Genomic DNA, 19,677 nt, shown 5'->3' with positions numbered 1-19,677 from the left:
GCAGGGAGGAGTGGGGCGGGGGTAAAGCAGGTTCTTTAAGAGGTGATTGGCTGAGTCGGCCGCGGGGCGGGAAGAGGTAAGATTCGGTTGGGGATTCGTGCGAGACGATCGGAAGTTGGCTGCTGTCGCGGTTGTGCCTGGTGTTCGGAGAAAGGAGGAGCGTTTGCGGACTCGGTGTCTGTCAGCAGGTGAGAGTTGCCGGAAGTTTCTCTAAAGGGCTCCCGGCCCTTAAGGCCCAGCGGCCTGGGAGTCCGTTGTGAACGTTGTGAACGTTTAACTCACCCCTGAAGGGAGAGAGTGCGGCGGTAATGCGGTTCGCTGGGGCCTGGGACCCGGGAGTCAGGCCTGGTTCGAATGCCGCCCTCGCCCTCGCGAGAGCCTCTGGGAGGTTTCAGGTGGACAACCCTGTAAATGGGAGTTCGAATCTGATCTCTGCCACTCACCGCTCGAGGTCACGTTTCCCCGCCGTTTGAACCGGGTCATGAAATTTTACTGGCATGATTTATGGCTACATGATAGAAACTTCTAGAAACTTCTCTCCATCCACACGCCTAGCCCGGACCACCGTCGCTCCCTGTCTGGAAGACTCCAGGAACCTCCACACTCAGTCTCTCTGCTTCCAGACGCAACAACATCCCTAATTTTACACTTTTCTATAGTATTCACGTTAAAAAAAAAGTTAAAAAAGAATAGGCTAATTTAACTTTAATATATGTAACCCAGTATAGCCAAAGTGTCATTTAAACATGTGATCCATATTAAAAAAAACATCTGGGGTATGTTACATTTCATTACCCAATATTAAGGATCTGAAATCCTGTGTGTGTTTTACACTTAAACTGCATCTGTGATTCAGGTGCTACATTTTTACCGGAAATAGTTTAGGTTTCATATGGTTTACCGCTGAAGTATAGGTTCACACACCCAAGCTGTTCCCAGCATAGTTAAAAGTTTTTCATGAGCCCAATCTTTTTTGGTTTCTTTTAAATTGAAGCGTTACTTGATTTAAGTGACACAGAATGTTCGCGTTTCACAGTGGCACTAGCCACGTTCAGGTGCTCATGACCTCCTGTGCCTGCTGTATTATTGGGCAGTGCAGCTCTGAAACAGATTGGATCAGTCACAACTGCTTAAAATGTAAGTGGTTTTCTATTGTTGTCAGTGTGAGAGTACTTTCTTCAAGGCCCTACATGCATTGTTTCTTACTCCCCACCCAGCTCCAACTTCAGTTCAGCAGACTGACCCTCTTTTTGTTCCATGAAAATCTGACATGGCACTCCCACCTTTTCTCCCAGCTCTTGGCATGGCTGGTACCTTCTTGTCATTCAGGTCTCTGCTCAAATGTCCTCTCCTGGGGAGACCTTTCCAAGGATCTCCTAGACAGTGTTCAGATTCACAGGGTGTAAGCCTGAACAGTTTCAAGCCACTAGCATTTCTTATCCAGCCTCCTCTGTGGCCTCTTGATGTCAGGCATTTTTGTATCTACATCTCACAATAAGTGAAAAAAAATTTTTGTTTTTTAATTGAAAGAATTCTTTTGCTTTCCCCATTGAAAAGATTTGACTGCAAGAAAATTCACATTATGATTGGCTATGATTTCTTGGCAGTCACTGGGCATACTTGGGAATTTTTGTGACTTGAGAAAATCTAATTTTCAAATTATTTCCGAATGTAATTTGATTGTTTAAGAATATGAAATTTAATGATGAATGAAATTGTTATGATGTTATGTTTTCTAGACGTTTGATTAAACATTTATTCATTCCAACTTTGTAGTTTTCTTTTTGCATTATGGAACTTTTTTTTCCTTTATCCCCCAACCCCAGCCTTTTCATAGCCCCTAAAAAGCTCATCAGCCATGAGTATTAATGTCTGTGGTGCTAATGAAGAAAGTGGCCCTGTCTACAATGCCTTCTCCCTACAGCTGGCTGAATAATCTTCATTTGTAAACCAGATCATGTCATTACTCTGCTTAAAACCTTCAAAAGCTTATCATACCTAGAATGAAACTTAAGATCTTTTCTGTGGCTTAGGAGGCCCTGCATGGTGGCCTCAGCTGACCTCTCAGGCCTCATCTATCAGTCTCTCGTCACCACTCTCAAGCCCTGCTGGCTTTATTTCCCGTCTTTCAACACACCGCATTTATTCCTGCTGCAGGGCTTTGCACTTGCTGTTCCCTCTGCCTGGAGTGTGCTTCCTTCACGTAATTGTGGGGCTGTTTCATTCTCATCATTTATGGTTCACCTCACATGTCCCTCCCAAAGGAGCCTTCTCAGACAACCCTAGTTAAAGTAGACCTTCATTAATCACAAAAGCCTGCTTTCTTATCTTAGGAACACTTACCAGAATCTGTATATATATATTGGTTTTACTTGTGTTTATTATCTCTTCATCCTTCAGTAGATTGAAAGCTGACTGAGGGCAGAGATCCCACCTGTCTCACATTGACCTCTCTGTATTTTCAGAGCTTAGCACAAGGCTTCACATATAGGAAGTCTTCAGTGATTTTTTTTTAAAAGAATAAATGTATATGAAGGATTAGCATAAGGGGGAGGTATAGCTCAGAGGTACAGCACATACTTAGCATGGACAAAGTCCTGGGTTCAATCCCCCAGTACCTCCATTAAAAAAATAAAATATCCTAATACCACCCCCCCAAAAAAAAGACAACTAAAAAGGAAGGGGGGCTAAGCATAGTACCTGGAATGTGAAAAATACTCCATAAACATGAACTGTTAGTAGTACATAGTAATAAGTCAACATTTTTCTTAGCTAATATTTCAGGTGCACTCACACTCAAAAAAGTATAAGAAATGCTGTAACAAAATACATTCTTACCCATTACCCAGCTTAGAAGTCAAACTTACTCATGCAGTTGAAAAGCCTTACATACCCCTGCCTCAAACTCATTCCTCTCTTCTTTTTCTCAAATGTAACTACAATTCTGGATTTGTGTATTCTTCTGTGTGTGTTTGTACATATTTAATATATGCCTTTAAACTATATATAGTATTGTATGTCATGTTCTCCAATTTTACATAAATAATATCTGTGCAAAAAGAACTACTAGAGCAGGCCTAAGCCTGCTATCCTTAGAAAGTCCTATTTGAAAGATTGGCCCTTGGCTGGTGTCTAGGAACTTGGATTTCAGGAGGTGCCTACCATTTCCTAAATGATACAGGTGGCTCATGGTGCCAAAACTGTACAGTGTGGTTTGTGTTGAACACCTGCTTTCCTTCTGGAGTCTGGAAGTTTGGTACTTGACTAGCCCCCCAGAATACCCTGGGCACTGAGTCTCTAATGAGCTTTCCTGATGGACAACATTTCACACGTGTTATCATAGCTCAGCTGTAGGAAGTAAGCACATCCCGTGTGACTCCACTGGGAGAAGACTCTTGGAAGCTTGTGCCTGGTTTTCTTCAGACTTTGCCCCATGAGCCTTTTCCCTTGGCTGATTTTGCTTTGTAACCTTTCACTGTAAGAAACCATAGCCCTGAGTAGGCTATATGCTAAATCCTTTGAGTCTTCCTAGTAAATCATTGAACCTACGGGTGATCTTGGGGGCCCCTGACACAGTATCATACCGGATATATCCTGACAGGGCTGGAACTAGGAGGAGGAAAGCAAGGGCACAAAATTTAAGGAGGCACTCATTGTCAGTCACACAAGTGCCAGCCTGTACCTGCATGACCCTGAGGGTGAGCGCCTCCTAAAATTTTCACTCTAGAAAACTAGCTTGCTTCACTCTGGTCCCAGCCCTGCCTTCTGAAGCTTGCTTTTTTTGGTCTAACATAATGATTTTGAGATGTATATATGTGACACGTGTAGCTCTAAGTCATTTTCACTGCTACATAGCTGTGCTGTTTGATGTGGTGGCCACATGTGGCTATTTGTATTTCAGTTAATCAAAATTAAATGAAAAATTAAATTCCCCAGCCACTTAGCTACTTTTCATATGTTTGATAGACACCTGTGGCTAGTGGCTACCACATTAGAAAACTTAAAGAATACTTCCATGATCACAGGAAGTTTTGTTGGACAGTGTTTACTTATCCATTCACCTCTTGCTTGATACTTGGTTTCCAGTATTCTACTCTTTCAAACAGCACTGTAGTGTTCATTGTTGTGTTGTGCACGCTCTCTGTGTACACATGCAGGAGTCTCCCTAGGATACGTATCTAAGAGTTGAATTGCTGGGTTTGGGGAATATTCACCTTTACTTGATATTGCCAGTTCTTCAAAATGATCACTCCAGTTCTCACTACCACCGGCAGTGTTGCTCTTGCTCAGTATCATTATCAACACTTGATATTGTCAGACTTTAACATGTTTGTATCTCTGATGGGTGTGAATTAGTGGTTTCAGTTTGCATTACCCTGATTATGAGTGAGCTTGAGCTTTTATTTGTGTTTATTGGACCATTTGCCTTTTGTGAATTGCCTGTTCATATCTTTGCCCATTTTCCTACTTGATTGTCCATCTCTTGAGTGCAGGAGTTCTTACATCTGAGACTTTTCCTCTTCATTTGTATGGTATCTTCTGATGTTCAGAATTTATTATTATCAGAATTATAAATCTTCTTACAGTTTGTGTTTTTGTGTGTGTGTGCCTTGCTTAAAAAATCTTACTCTGAGGTCAGTAAGATATCCTACTGTGTTTTCTTCTGGAAGTTCTACTTTTCATATTTAGCTTTAAGAAGAAATCTACCTGGAATTTATTTTTGTTTATGATGTGTGGTAGGACTGTGTTGTAAAAATTTTAATGTGGTAACCAGTTGTCCAGCTCTATTTACTGAGGAGTCCAGTGGTTCTTAAAATGTGATCCCCTGGGGATCCCCAAGAACCTTTTAGGGAATTCATGAGACAAACTAAAAGAATGATTCTAAGGCATCATTTGCCTTTCTCATTTACACTATGTGTTGTCATGTGCACTATTGGTACAAAAGTAATGATGGGTAAGGCTGCTGACCCCTCAAGCAGGAATCAGCGCAGTGTCACCATGATGTGGTAGCGGTTGCCATTGTATTCCTCACCACCACATACTCAAAGTTAAAACAGTTTCACTTAAGAATATCCTTGAAGAAGCAGTGAAAGTAGTAATTGTGTTCAAGCTTAGCCCTGCAGCAGGTCTAATATTCTGTGTGGCGAAATGGGAAGTTTGCATAGAGCAGTTCTGTCGCATGCTGGAGAAGGATGGTGGTTGAGGTAAAGCACTTGTGTAGTTGTTTGAATTTAGGTGGAACTGCTAACTTTTTTCATGAACACCATTTTTTACTTGAATAGTTATTAATTATTCAGATTAGGATATTTGGCATATAGTTTCTTAGACATGAAGTGAGTGATCACTTAGAGTACAGTTGACAGTTTGTTGCCAATAATCATATTCGAATTTTTAAGCAAAACTTAGACATTTGGGAAACTTATTCACCACCGTGAGTCTGACAGCTTTTCAGGATTTAAAGGCTTTCCTGATAAGATCAGTGGTGATATTAACAAATATGATTGTAAAAATACTGTATAGTGAAATGCAAAAACTCAGTATATCAGTATTTTCCAGAAGACCGATGCATGATGTTACAAAATCAGTCATGAGTAAAAAGATCAATTAAAATTGTAAGATAGGCCAGTGGGTTTCATTGTAACAGTATGAAAAGTTTATTGATACAATTTCACATTGTAACTAACTTTAATACACCACTACTTGTTGAGTTTTGGTATAGTAGCAAAGTAGAATATCCCCAATTATCTGAAAAGGCTTTAACACTCCTCCCTTTCCCAATTATGTATCTATGTAAGGCTGGATTTTCTTCATATATTTCAACCCAAACAGCATATTGCAACAGACTGATTGCAATAAACTGTGTGACAGTCCAGCTGTCTTTCATTAACACCAGACAGGAGCTTTACAAAAATGTAAAACAATGCCATTCTTTTCACTACTTTAAATGTACACAGTTATTTTAAAATAAATAGGTTATTTATATTAACATTTAATAGATTTATTAGCTAATTTAATTTAGTTAAATATTTAAAAGTTTTCTGAGTTTTAATTTCCAGTTCAGTAAATATAAATACATATAGTCTGTATCCCCATAAACAGCAGCTCGTTAGGGTCCACATTAATTTTTTTTAATTTAATTTTTTAGAGCAGTTTTAGGTTCATAGCAAAATTGAGAGTAAGGTACATGGACTTTTCATATACCCTTTCCCCCTCCCACGTGCATATAGTATCCCCAAGCATGAGCAGCCACCACCAAAATGGTTAATTTGTTGCAATTAATGAGCCTGTATTGATACATCATCACCCAAAGTGTATAGCTTACTTAAGGCTCACTCTTGATGAACATGTATCCATCATTACATTATTGTACAGAGTATTTTCACTGCCCTAAAAATCCTCTGTGCTCTTCCCAGTCATCCCCCGCCACACTCACTAATTTTTAAAAGGCTAAAGTGATCCCAAGACCAAAAATTGTAAGATCCTCTGAATTAATCCATCCTTTTCCTAGTGATCTGTAATCTCTGCCTAGAGCAGGTTTCCATCTAGTCACATGTCTTCCATTGGACTTTTTGTTTCTTCCTGTGCCAATACCACATTGTCTTAAATATTACCACACCATAATCAATCTTGGTAAGGCTAGTTTCCCATCTTGTTCTTCTTCCATTGGTGTTGGTTATTCTTGGCCTTTGTTTTTCCACAGAAATTAGGATGCAGAAATACTTTTTCCTATGACAAAAGTATTATGTTTAATGCAAATAATTTTTAAAATACAGAGTTGTGAGAAAGTTATTATTACCCACAACAGATAAACTGTTAATGTTCTGGTGTATAGCTTTATATTCTGCATGTATTACATATATATACACACATACACATACATGCACAATACACAGTTTCACATATGTATACATACATTTTTGTATATATGCGCCATCAAAACAAAAGTGGGGTTATACTTTACCTTGTTTTTATATCTAGGTTTCTCCCCTTAGTATTATACATACATTTCCATGTCATTTAGTATTCTTCTGCATTATCATTTTTAATGGCTTCATGGTATTCTGCTTATGAGTGTGTAATTGTTGTTATAATTTATGTAACAATTTTCTATGCTGAAATTTTAGATGATTTCTTGTTTCACCTCAGAAGCCTGACTACAGCTAACCTTCTTGCCACTGTCTTCATGTACATGTGTGATTCCTTAGGGTCAATTCCCAGGAGAGGACTGGTTGGCTTAAAGTGAGGGCTTCAGTTGTGAGAAGCTGGGATAACTTGAACAAAGGCAAAGGGTGGTAGAAGACAGTGGGGCCAGGCAGATACAAAAAAGTGGGAGTTGCAAGGGTTTTGGTTAAGAAAGTCCCAGTGAAATAAGAAGGGATATAAATGGGGGAAGGAGAAGCCAGCAAGGTCCTGCCATCACAGCTCACTGACTGAGATGTTTGAAAGGGTAGGAGAGGAGCAGAATAAGCCTGAGGAAATTGTAGTGATGAAGGACTAGCCTCAGCGCAGCTGCCCTAGAGCTTCCCAAGGGCTCATGGGAGAGAGGAGGTTTTCTCAAGGACAGAGGTGCCAGTGCTTTCAGTCCTTTGGGGATCTGAAGAGAATACGCTGTTGCTCTGATTTAATGCTTTCCCTCTGGCTTAACTCACATGGGTCTACTCTGGACAATCCTAAAATACTAGCTACATAGGGACCATCAGGCTGTGACACAGTTAGTGGGCATCTCCTCTGATGTAGGGAGCCAAGCTGAGTGGGGTTGGCGGGCAGTGATGGGGGCCTGGCAATGGCAGCTGAGGGCAGGCAGCCCCTGGGATCGGAAGACCAAGATGGAGGCCTGGCCCAGCTTTCTCTTATTAGCTGAGTGAACGTGGGTATATTCTCGAACCTTTCTGAGCTTCAGCTTCTGCAGCTGTAAAACGGCTAAGTAAAACCTGCCTCACAGGTAGTTGAAAGGATTAAATTGGACAGCAATCGTAAAGCATCTACAGGGTGTGGGCTCTTTGAACTGCTTAGTAATCTTATTTGAGTAAGTTATTTAATCATTCTAACTTCAGTTTCTTCATCTGATAAATGGGGATAATAATACACTTCTTGTGATAATTAAGTAAGATGAACTGTAAGAAAGAGCTTTGAAATGAATCTCAACATGTTATTGTTTCTGGGCATGTGCAAATGGTTGCCCCAAGTGTGTACGGGTGCCAGTAACAAGGACTGAAGGTCACAGGTTGTCAGGCACATCAGGTTTTACTGTGTATGTGGAGGAGTCGGATGTGTGCAGTGCTGGGAGAGTAAAGGACACAAAGGCGGAGGAGTTGGCCGTATTGTAGAGTCTCATCTTATGCCAGGATTAAATTTTAGAGTCAGAGCATGAGTTACGTTTACCCTTAAAGCTCCTCACTTGTTCACAGAGCATCTCTCAGTAAGTTCAGGAGAACCAGTTCCTCTTCAGCATAGGATTGGGTTGGGCACCAGCTAAAATGTTGAGCTTAGGTTTCAGGGCCATGCTGAATTAAAAACAGCTACCCACAGTGAGAGATGCATGGGAACTGAGAGCAGCTGAGGGAGTGGTCTTAAATCCTATCTCAGGGCCTCTGGGTCTTATGCTCAATACAGCTTTATGTCCTTTAACAAATATTTATTGATCACCTACTGTGTGCCAGACACTATACTAGACAATAGGGAACAGCAGTTAAAAAGATAGACCATTGCACATTATCTTCTAGTCAGGGAGGTGGACAATAAACAAACAAAAATGATAGTTTGTGAGATGGGAGTACTATGGGAGACAAAACAAGACAGGGGTTAGGAAGTTCTGGAGTGGCCACTTGCAATTTAAATACAGTAGCCTGGGAAGCTGGGAAACTCTGATTTTCATAAGCCCTGTAGAAGAATAAATGAACCCTACGAACAGCCAGTGCAAAGGCCCTGAGGCAGGGAGGAAGGTGCCTGCATGTTTGTGGACAGTGAGGACCCCAGTGTGGCTGGAGTGGCGGGAAGGAGGAGGAGAGCCGTGGGGATGAGATCTGATGCTGTAGGGCCTTGCTGATCTTGGCCAGGCCTCTCACCTGGGTGAGAGAGGAGGACTTTGGAGAGTTTAGAGCAGAAGAGGGACAAAATATGCTTAGTGAGATCACTCTGGTTTCGGTGTTGAGAAAAGGTTGAAGAGGGACAAGGGAACTACTTAGAGGACTGTTATAGTGATCCTGGTGAGAGACAGCAGTGGCTTGAACCAAGGCAGTGAGAACTAGTTAATTCTGGATATTTTTAAGTTAGAGCCTACATTGCATCTACTGTCAGATTAGATGTGGGATATGAAACAGTAAATGAGTTCAAGGGAAGCTCCAAGGGTTTTAGCTTCAGTCTCAGGGTGGAGAAGCCTGTGGGAGGAACTGGAGCAGCAACTGTGTGCGTGTGTGTGTATGTATGTAACTGGTTTAGGACAGGTTAAGTTTGAGATCTTAACTAGACACCCAGGGGGAGATGTGGAGTAGATAGTTGGATCTAAATGAATCCAGAGCTCAAGGTAGAAGTGTTGGCTAGAGCTCTATGTTTGGAAGTCATCGGCATGATAGACAGTGCAGCTGACCCTTGAACAGTGCAGGGGGTTAGGGGTTCTGATGTCTGCACAATCAAAAATCCACATAGAAGTTTTGACTCCCCCTCAACTTAACTATTAATAGCTACTATTGACTGGAGACTTACTGATAACATAAGCAATCAGTTACACATATTTTGTATGTTATATGTATTAGATGCTGTATTTTTATAATAAAATAAGCTAGAAAAAATGTTATTAAGAAAGTCATAAGAGAAAATACATTTACAATACTGTACTGTATTTATCTATACTGTAAGTTTACATCATCTGTTTACAGGATGAATCATCTATCAGTACCTACATCAATATTGCCTTATATGATACAAAATACTGTAGATGTTACACATATTAATTAACGCTGTACATCAAAAATGAAAAGATGATGTGAAAAAGAAATTCATATTTATTACAGGTATAATAATTCATGCATCGATAATGAGGAAGCAGCAAGGATTGCTTTATGGCAGCCTAGTGAATTTGATGATGCCATGTACCATCTGTGTTTTTGTGCATAAGTTTTGATAAATTTTAACTTTTTATAGTAGGTTCATGTATATTTTATGGTAGTAAATGATGAAATAGACTAGTATCTACATATATTTTATGTATTCATGACATACCTTTTTCTTAACTTTTTTGATATTTCTAGGCTACGTGGTTCATCTGTGAGTTTTTATTTAAATTGTCACAAAATTTTTCCAACATACTTATTTAAAAAAATTCACATCTAAGTGGACCTGTGCAGTTCAAACCTGTGTTGCTCAAGGGTCAACTGTATTTAAAACCATGAGGTGGGATGAGATCACCCAGGGAGTGGATGTTGGTAGAGAAAAGGTCCAAGGCTAAGTTGGGCTTGTCAACATTAAGAGGTGAGATGAGAAGGAACCAGCGATGGAGACTGGGAAGGAGTAGCTTTGGGTGGAGAGGAGGAATGGGTGAGTGTGGCATCCTGGACGACTGTGTTGAGGGCAGAGGGGCATGGAGAAAGGTGTTTGCACTGTTAGGTCATTCCTCTCTCTCTGAGCATTGACAGTGTTATTTGAGAATGTGAAATACACATGATGCAAGTCCACTGTCATGATTGAAGATACACAATTCCAGTAACGTGTGGGAGTCTAGGAACGGCTATGGGAATCAGACAGGCACAGCTTACAGTTCCTGTGCTATGCTTTAATATAGCCTGTGGACGGTGTCCAGGCCGAGAAGGGCTTCTCTGAGAAGCCACATGGCACAGTGCCCTGGCCCATTCAGCCTTGGATGTACATCCAGGCACTGTAAGCCTCAGTTTCCCTATCTGTAAAATGGAGCTCTGATAACCTCCACCCAGAGCATTTATAAGGACTCAAAGAGAAATTGCACCTGAATTGCTCAGCCAGGCCCAGGAACCTCCCAAGGTTCCATAAACAGTAATGATTCTGTGACTTACCAGGCCTCCACTGTGTGATCTAAATGCTGCAGTGCAGGTGCCTCACTGTGTCACAGCCTCACGGGGATGCTCCATGCAGATCCACTCACCCATTCCTCTCCACCCACCCCACCAAATGAGTCACACCACTCTTGTCACTCCAAGAAATCTTAATTTCTTTATTGTTTGATTTTTTTTGACTCAACAATTTTTTTTAACTTTTTGTTTTTTTCTGAAACGTTCTTGTTGTTATGAGCCTTTTGTTTTGTTCTCGTTAAATGCACTCGACCCAAAATTGGTTTGGCATATCGAAAAGGAGACCAAGGAGGGACTGAGGGCATGGGAGAAGGGGGAGGAGGCCCGAATGACAGAGAGAAATTGAGGGTGAGAGAAGAGGAGCACAGAGACAGTGAGAAAGACAGGGAAAGAGGTGGAGACAGAGAAAAAGGAAGGCAAGGAAAACCAAAACCAAAACCAAAAAAAAATCCAGAGAAAAATAATTAACAAGATTTAAAAGCAAATGAATTCAGGGGCCCAAGGAAGGGAGTAGGAGAGGAAACCAAGACCCTTCCTTCTCTATACCGTCCCAGCTGGGGTGGGGGCATCAAGGCACCAGGTCTGGTTGGGGTGGGGGGACACCTGGGCTCTCGGGGTAGCTTTGTGCTGGACTGCAATGGTGTCCAGCCCTACCAGGGGGGCCCTGCCACACAACTCTGAGGCCTGGGAATCCACCTTGGTGATTCTGGCTAGAATGGGAACCAAGGGACCCCCTGCACCCTCTCTCTCCCTTTGATTGTCGGAGTCTGGAGAGATAAAAGGAGGATTGGGCAGGGGAGAGGAAGCAGGACTCGTTGCTTGCCTCCAGTGCCCCTGGGAACTCTCCCATCCTGCCCTCTCTTCCAGCCCTCTCTGCTAGTGTCAGAGGCAGCCTCTGACTAGCTGGGTTGATGCCCAGACTGTGCCAACTCCTCCATTTACCCTTGTCTCCCACCAGCTCTTCACAGGTCTCTAGCCACCACTCCCTACAGAGGAGTTCCTGGCCTAGTGAAGCCAAGGAAAGCCATGGATCTGTCTCCTGCCTCCCTCACAAAGCCATCTGGACAAGACCTTTCCCATCCTTCATCTCCCTGTCCAGACTCACCCATGGTCTGGTGAAAGGGATTAATTAAGCCTTCCTACCCAGAAAAAAACAGTTGGAACCCAGCCTTACTTTCTCCCCACACCTACCCCCCTGCATGGGACAAACCACCATCTTTGGTCTGACCCCTTCTCCCCTAACTGATGGGGACAAGCCAACCCCAGCTCCCCAGGAGGAGGGGCATTCTAGCAGCAAAAAGGGCCCCTCCAGCCACTTATCTGTCCCTTCCCTCAGTTCCTCCCTAGAGTCCCTCCCCCTTAACCTAAAGAAATTCATGGCAGCAGCAGGCTAAGACCCAAAGATGTTTGAAAACTCATGGCACTTGTGAGAAAAGAGGGACAGAGATGAGAGGTCAGAGCAGAGGTGGAGGGCCACCCCTGGGGAAATGGCAATGATGGGGCTGGGCTAGTATGGCAATGGGACTATGCTACCCCCAGTGTTGGGGGGTTGTTGCTGGGAAGGCCAGGGTGACAGACTGGAGAGGAGGGGACTGGGAGAGGTACTCAGGGGACATCCCAAGCCTGGAACTTCTGGTATCTGCAGGTTTGGGGTTGAGCCCTCAGAAGGTGGGTGTCCTGACCCTAGCCAGGCCTGGTACCTGGTTTTGCCCTCCCCTGTGGGAGTATGTAGGGTAGGGAAGGTGATTTCTCACCTTTGGCCTCCCCAACCCCTGAAAGAAGACAACCTCACCACTCCCAGCCCTCCCTTCTCAGTCATACCCACCACTATCAAACCCTGCTGCCCTCTTTTTCCTTCCCCCGTCAACCTCTCTAGGCAGGAAATCAGCCACTTCCCAGGCCAGAGTCCCAGAAGCAATATACAAGAAGCAGGAACTCAAAGGGACAGCACAGCCATCTTGGCAAAAGCATCTTTGGGTGTGAGGGTGCCTCCCCCGGGCCAGTGGGGAGGGGTGGGGGAGACAGGCCCCGAGTCCTGGGGCAGGCAGTGAGGTACACGCCCCAGGAGGGCTGAATGATGCCAGGGAGAGGCGGAGCGGGGAAGGAGGCGACAGAAACAGGTGCCGGGAAGGAAACGGGTTTTTTGTTTCGACGTTGCTTCTAGATTTTGTTTTCTGTCTCTGGATTGTAAAAAGCTGCTCTGGCGGCCCGCCCACCCCGGCTGGGATGCACACATACATGGAGAAGTCCTGGCTGCCAGGGCCCGGCGGCGCAGCTCTGCTCCGGAGAAATCCCGGGCTGGCCGGGCCGCAGGCTCCCGGTGGCTTCAAGTGATGAGAGTTTCTTTTTTTTTTTCTTTTTTTCTTTTTTTTTTCTTTTCCATTTCATTGAAATATTTACAGCAATGGGGGAAGAGGAGGAGAGAGGAAGGGGTAAGAGGGCCCCCTAGGGAAAGATCCAAGCCCAGGACCCACTCCCCAGGGAGATCCAGACCCAAAATCTGCTCCCCAGATAGCCGAGCCCACAGGACTGGGAACTGCTCAAATATGGCCACCCCTGTGGGCTGGGGGTCCTGCGGGGAGTTGTGCTTCATCAGGAGTCGCCCCAAGGGAGGGGGTCATTGGGTGCACTCAAGGAGGGCTGAGGGGGGCAGGCTTGCTGGGAAGGCAGGGACAAAGAGCAGAAAGAAGGAGCTTCAGAGAAAGATCTACCTTTAAACCACCAGCCACAACTGCCCATTCCTCTTGCCTTGGGGCTTTCTCCCACCTAGGGGTCTCTCCCCGGCTAGAGGCCCCAGGCTCCTCAGAGCAGGGAACTGCAGTGCAGAGGAACCTGTCCATCTGTCCTGCCTCCACTGCTCCCTCCCGGTGCAGCTGGCAGCACTTCTGGCTGCAAAGAGAGGAGCAGCTGACAGGTTCCATCCAGCAGGGCCTTTGGCCCAGGGAAACTGGAGCCCTCATTTCCCTCCAGGGAGTAGGAAGGGTAGGGGGGAGGGGGAGGTCAAGAGTGGGCTGCACCCTTCCAAATTTTCCTTCCTCACTCCCCTGGGGACCTCTTGGCTCCTCACTGCACTTCCCCCAAATTGAGCTGGTGCACATGGCTGGTGGGAAACCCTGTCTGTGAACCCTGCACCTTAGACCCCCACAGCAGAGCCCCTGAGGGGCTTGGAGGGCCCACGGCCAAGGGGTGCCTGGAGAGAGTGGTCCATTGGCCACTGCCTCCATCAGTCTCCCTCTCCCACCAGAGCCCCGCCCAGGGTTCCCTCCCTGGCCTGGGCCACCAGCCCCTGGTCCATGAGGTCCCTTAGAGACTGGTAACCAGTTGCATCTGCCCATCCCCATCAGGCCCTGGCCCCTCAAGGCCTGGGGCCGCCAGGTAGCCCTCATGGCTGGGCCGCCGCACCTGGTAATAGCCCTGCAGGGGGTTCCGGGCCACCAGGGCCGGCGGGTGCGAGGTGTAGTAGATTTCGGGGGGACCAGGGGGTGCGGGTGGGGGTGGGGGCAGGGCCTCACTGGGCCCCTCAGGGCTGCTGTCCGGGTAGGAGGGCGAGTCCCGCAGGTTGGCCCCGCTGGCATAGAGGGAGTCCCGGCCCGGAGGGGAGGAGAGGGGCCGGCTGGTGGCCCCATCCTCCGCCGTGCAGCTCTCCGACTCGTCCAGATCGCTCTGGTACAGCACCGACTGGGCCCGGGGCAGCAGCAGTGGCTCCTCCAGGGCCTTGTAGAGAAGTTCGATCTCTGCCCGGTCAGCACCCCCGGGCCCACCTGCCTCTTCCTCGCCGCTGCCCCCCGGCACAGGTGGCACAGGGGGCTCAGGTGGCGGAGGGCCCTTGGCTCCGCTGCTGCCGCCCCGCAGGTTGTTGTGCACCAGCTCCGAGATGATCATCTTCTCGAAGGCAGCAGCGTCGGCCAGGTTCCGGCCTCGAGGTGGCTCGGGGCCCCCATCCCCTGGAGGGAAATCCCCACTTCGCAAGGAGTAACTGTTGTTGAAGTTGCCGTTGAGGGGCAGCGTGTCCATGCCGCAGGCTTCCCGGCCTCCCAAGGGGTGCTCTGCAGGCAGAAGGGAGCTGCTCAGAAGGAGAGCCAGGCAGTGAGAGGGGCGCAGGCCATGTGGAGGGGGTTGCCTGCTTTCATCTGGTTTTCCCTGGGCTGACCCCTGCCCCTGGGGACTTGTATTTGCTCCCTTCCCTGGCAGTGGGGACACTAGCTCAACAGTTGTTAATGGAGGTGGGTGTGGTAACCAGTTTCCCTAGGGTCCCCTCCTAGCTGGGGGCTCAGAAGCTCAGTAATATGAGGAGATCTGAGTGACCAGGTCCATTTCCCATGGTCTGACCCCCATCACCTTCAATCCCCACCTAATGCAATACCATCCAGAGACTGTATGTGTGCTTGGTGGGGGGCATCTGAGTTCTCTCTAAGTGAAGCCATCTGAGGAGGTCACTGTTGCGTTGCATTCCCCTCCCGACCTTGGAAATGTTACTAGGAAACAGTCACACTTACTGGGTTCCCGGTAGCTCCCTGCAGGTGCCAGTGAGGAGGGAAAAGAGAAGGTGAGAGTGAGCTCAGAATGCCAAGTCCAGGTTCCAGGTCAGGAAGCATGAGGTTGCCCCAGGTGGAGACCCCACACTCCCTGACCTGGGCCATCACCCTCTCCTGGCACCAACATGCTCTCACCTGGGGAGTTGAAGACAGGGGGCGAGGAGGGATTGAAGCCCACCGACTCAGCAATGAGGGTGTTGTAGGGGCTAGTGCCCCCACGGGGCTGCAGAACAGGGTTGGTCAGCAGATGGTTCCCCATGGTACCTGCCCAAGAGATCAGAGGTCACAAGGCAGCCAGGAGACACAGGCCTGGGAATCTTGAGGGACTGGAGCCGGGGCGGGGGATGCCATCTCACCTCGGTTCAGGGTAGGGGTGCTGTTGATGTCGCCCGCCATGAAGGAGGATTCCGTCTGTTTCCTCACGGTGTCATTCCACATCCTCCGGATTCGGCTCTGGGGACACAGCCCAGATGTGAGGGGGCTCTTGGGCCGCCTACCCACCAGGATCCTTCTGAGACCACTTGCCTGATGCGCACTACCGGGGACCTGGGTGGAGAACTGCCCTACCTCTCGGGCTCTCGGGTCCAACACTCAGCCCCAGGGAGCCCTGCCTGGTGCCCCAGCCCCAGCCTGGATACCTGGGTTCCCGTGTAGTAGCGGGTGTTGCTCCGCATGGCTGAGGTCTTGAGCGAGCCATGAGTGCCCCCGGGCGGGGAGCGGATGCAGCAGTAGGAGTGACGCAGGCACTTGCTGTACTCCTTATGCACCTGAGGGGCGAGGAGGACAGGCAGTTGGCAGTGGGTACCCCGGCCTTGGGAGTCCAGAGACCAAGCTCCCGGTGGGCATCAGAAACCTCACTATCTCCTGTCCCCTAACAGCCAGCCATGCAGGCTCTCTCTTCCCACTCAGGCCCATCCTCCTTTCTCCACCTTCACCAACAATTTCTCATCCATTTATTCACTCAGCAGATCTTTACTAAGCATCCTCTGTATACCCGGCATGGTTTAGGCCCCGAGGATAGACACAGATCAGACACAAAGCCCTACTTCTCAGAGCTCGTATTTTCTAGTAGACAGAGATATAACATATGTGCAAACATCAGAACTTGATGTTGGGTGTTTGATGGTGTGAAGTGCTGCCAAGACAACCGTGGCTGGGGGTTAGGCTGGGGTAGGGGTTGGGGGGTGTGATTTCAAATAGATCAGGGGAGGCCTCACTGAGACGTTTCTGCAAAGACTTACAAGAAAAAAGGCAGTGAACCCTGCAGATATCTGGGAAGGGGCAGGGTACAAGCCCTGAGGAGGGTCTATGTCTAGGTGTCTAAGGGAGCAGAAGAGGGCATGGCTGGAGGGAAGGGAAGGGAAGAAAAGGGGAGCCCAGGTTGGAGCGTGTGGGCTTGGGGCTCCTATAAGGATGCTACTGGCACTGTGTGAGGTGGGGGCCATGCAAAGATGCTGGCTTTGACTGTGTGCCTCATGAGGGCTATGTAAGAATGTCATTGTCCCTGTGTGATGAGGACCATGGGACAGTTCTGAGCAGAGCAGGGATATAATCAACCTTGCAGCAGGGGACTCCTTCATCCCCTCCTTAGTCTTACCTACCTCACTGTTCCCCCCAGACCAACAACGGTCTGACTGGAGCTCCCCACTGCCTTCAGGATGAGTCTACAAATGCCTTGGCTCAGTCACCCTGGCTTTAGTCTTGAGCCTTCTGCCTGTATACCCTCACCACATTCCTCTGCTTCTGTTATCTCCTTATTTTTTATTTTTTTTAAGTTTCAGACTAACATACAAAGGAAACCTCCTATCACCACAAAACTCAGTTTGTCCCCATTACAGCAGGAAATGTTCTGTCTGGGTGACAGCACCCAGTCATCTCCCTCCACATGCTTGATCTGTGCCCCATGCTGTGGGGAGGGTCTATCATCATGGCCGTGCCCTGTGCACTCCCAACTCCCCAAATCTGTCCTGCGGTCTCGTTCCTCCAGGCCACTATATCGTGCTCTTTTCCAGAACCCTCTTCACCCCTGGCTAAAACCTCCCTGACCTTGAGCCCGTGCTTCCCTCCCAGCAGACACATGTCCCACCACAGAAGGGAGGCACCTGGGCCCCTTCCCCGGACCTCACCTTCTTCTGTAAGGCGCAGTGAAACACGAAGATGAAGACCCCCTGGAAGGCGTTGAAGGTGGTGAAGAGATAGGCCATGACCACCGACTCCTTGTTGATGAAGAGGAGGCCGAAAGCCCAGGTGAGGCCCAGCAGGAAGAGCAGCGCGATGGCCCCCAGGGCCCAGGATCTGGGGATGAGTGGAGAGGGGACAGGGATGTCAAATGTCAAAGTCCCCACTAGCAGAGACCCCTCCTGCAGAGCCTTGCTACATGTCCCGCTTTGGGTGGGCCTGGATACTGCCTGCAAAGACCCGCTCAGGGTGCGTGGGCCTGCCCAGCAACACTTTGACCCAGGCTGATCCCGAGGGGCAGGCAGAGGTCAGGGGCCAGGGTTCCATGAATGGCCAGTCATTCCCCTGCATCCTTCATCCTTTTGGCCATGTTTCCAGGCCTTTAAACTATCTTTTGCTCCCTATTTCTCTTTAAGTTGCCCTGAAAGGGACTCAGCCTCACCCTAAGCAGTTATGTGCCTAAGACTATTGTTGGATGTGTTAATGCCACGTTTTCTAATACTTTTTAAATAGCTACGTAAACAGCACAATGAAACAACAATTTTGTCCTTAAAGTCACAGTATGTGACACCAGAGGTGAGAACACTAGCTTTTAGGAAACCCTGGAAGAGGCCTGGCCCAGCTTGGGGGGCTTGGGGCTTGGGGCATGGGTGTGTGGGGGGGTGCTCACTTAATGTTGTCGAGGCGACTGGAGTCGGGCTTGAGCACAGATGAGCTCCGGATCATCTTATGCAGAGTCACCATGAGAAACACCAGGTTCACCTGGGGATGGGACAAGGGGAGGAGCTGGGCCGGGGTCGCTCTGCCTCTTGGCGTCAGCTCCTGGCCAAGTCTCAGCCTCAACCCCCCTTCTTCAGGGCCCCCTCTGCTGGTGTACCTGTCCCCAGGTGCCTGCTGACCGGTATCTCTTAATGTGGCTCCTGGGGCTGGGGGGCCAGGGCCCATGGCCTGACACAGAGCAGGGGCTCATGTTACAGCTCCTGGATGGATGGCACTCTACAGACCCACTCTGCTTGTTTTCTTAGTTGGCTGCTCAGTTCTGGTGGTTTTCAAGGGCTTGGGGAGAATGGGGGGCTTGGGGTCAAAGCTAGCCTGGGTGAAGGACAGGGATTCAGTACTGGGGATACTTCCTTCCAACTTACCACGATAACAAAGGACACGGGCCCAATGAAGCTCCAAATGAAATAATTGTCCACTCGGAGCCAGCAGCTGTAAAGAAAGCAGGGCCAGGGTAGCAAGAGGTAAAAGGGTGGGCTTTCCCCCTCTCTGACTCCAGGAGCCCAGTGCCCCAAGGTCCTGGCCCAAGGAGTGCTGCTGAGCAGGGAGCCAAGGACGAGGAGAGACTTGGGGGTGAGGGGCACTCACGCCTTCTCGGTGCCGTAGCTGCGGTAGTCGATGGCGGCTGCGATGCCCACCACCAGGGCTGGGAAGCAGTACCCGCCCAGGTAGTAGTACTTGGTGCGGGAGTACTCGCTTTCAAACACCTCCACCAGCAGCAGATAGAGGTGCACGCCCTCCAGGCACAGCCAGGAGAAGGCAGCCAGGAAGAAGTAGTGCAGCAAGCCAGCGAAGATGGGGCAGGCAATCTAGGGGGGTGGGGAGCACCACAGGTGAGGGGCTGCCCCCGGCCGGCTGGGGTCACCTCTCCCCCAACTGCTCCTGCCCCAGAGTCCTGCTCACCTCATACTGAGTCTTGTCTATCCCAACCAGGAAGAGCAGCTCAGCCAGGAAGAGGTTGATACACAGGTTCTTGTGGATGGTGTTCCGGTCAGTCTGCAGTCCCCGCAGGAAGCAGAAGGTGGAGATGCAGATTGCCAGGCAGACCAGGGAGATGACGATGCCCACCCAGGTGATGACCGACAGCAGCAGCTCATTGATGCGGCCCTGGTACTGGGGAAGGAGCAGGGAGTGTGCTTAGCGCCTCC

The 19,677-nt window shown here is 48.1% G+C and overlaps 1 protein-coding gene and 1 long non-coding RNA gene across 3 annotated transcripts in view; one reads left to right on the top strand and one right to left on the bottom strand.

The window, feature by feature from the left end:
• The first annotated feature begins 59 nt into the window (after window positions 1-59).
• LOC116285078 (uncharacterized) lies at window positions 60-19,599 on the top strand. The gene is made up of 3 exons (XR_004194757.2): window positions 60-188; window positions 17,645-17,821; window positions 19,463-19,599. It is a non-coding gene; the product is annotated as an uncharacterized lncRNA (long non-coding RNA).
• ADGRL1 (adhesion G protein-coupled receptor L1) overlaps window positions 11,163-19,677 on the bottom strand; it is a 43,713-nt gene continuing 35,198 nt past the window's right edge. For both annotated transcript variants that reach the window (XM_006206206.4, XM_015240979.3), the window contains 10 exons: window positions 19,433-19,642; window positions 19,118-19,338; window positions 18,895-18,961; window positions 18,423-18,514; window positions 17,701-17,869; window positions 16,213-16,341; window positions 15,931-16,027; window positions 15,710-15,838; window positions 15,536-15,553; window positions 11,163-15,085 (listed from right to left, as the gene is read on the bottom strand). In XM_006206206.4, the coding sequence (XP_006206268.2) occupies window positions 14,343-15,085; window positions 15,536-15,553; window positions 15,710-15,838; window positions 15,931-16,027; window positions 16,213-16,341; window positions 17,701-17,869; window positions 18,423-18,514; window positions 18,895-18,961; window positions 19,118-19,338; window positions 19,433-19,642 (1,875 nt within the window). In that variant the 3' untranslated portion in view covers window positions 11,163-14,342. The remainder of the gene's footprint in view (window positions 15,086-15,535; window positions 15,554-15,709; window positions 15,839-15,930; window positions 16,028-16,212; window positions 16,342-17,700; window positions 17,870-18,422; window positions 18,515-18,894; window positions 18,962-19,117; window positions 19,339-19,432; window positions 19,643-19,677) is intronic.

This window comes from Vicugna pacos, chromosome 22 (assembly GCF_048564905.1).
Source record: "Vicugna pacos chromosome 22, VicPac4, whole genome shotgun sequence".
Lineage (NCBI taxonomy): Eukaryota > Metazoa > Chordata > Mammalia > Artiodactyla > Camelidae > Vicugna > Vicugna pacos.
This window is presented reverse-complemented; position numbering and strand designations above follow the sequence as displayed.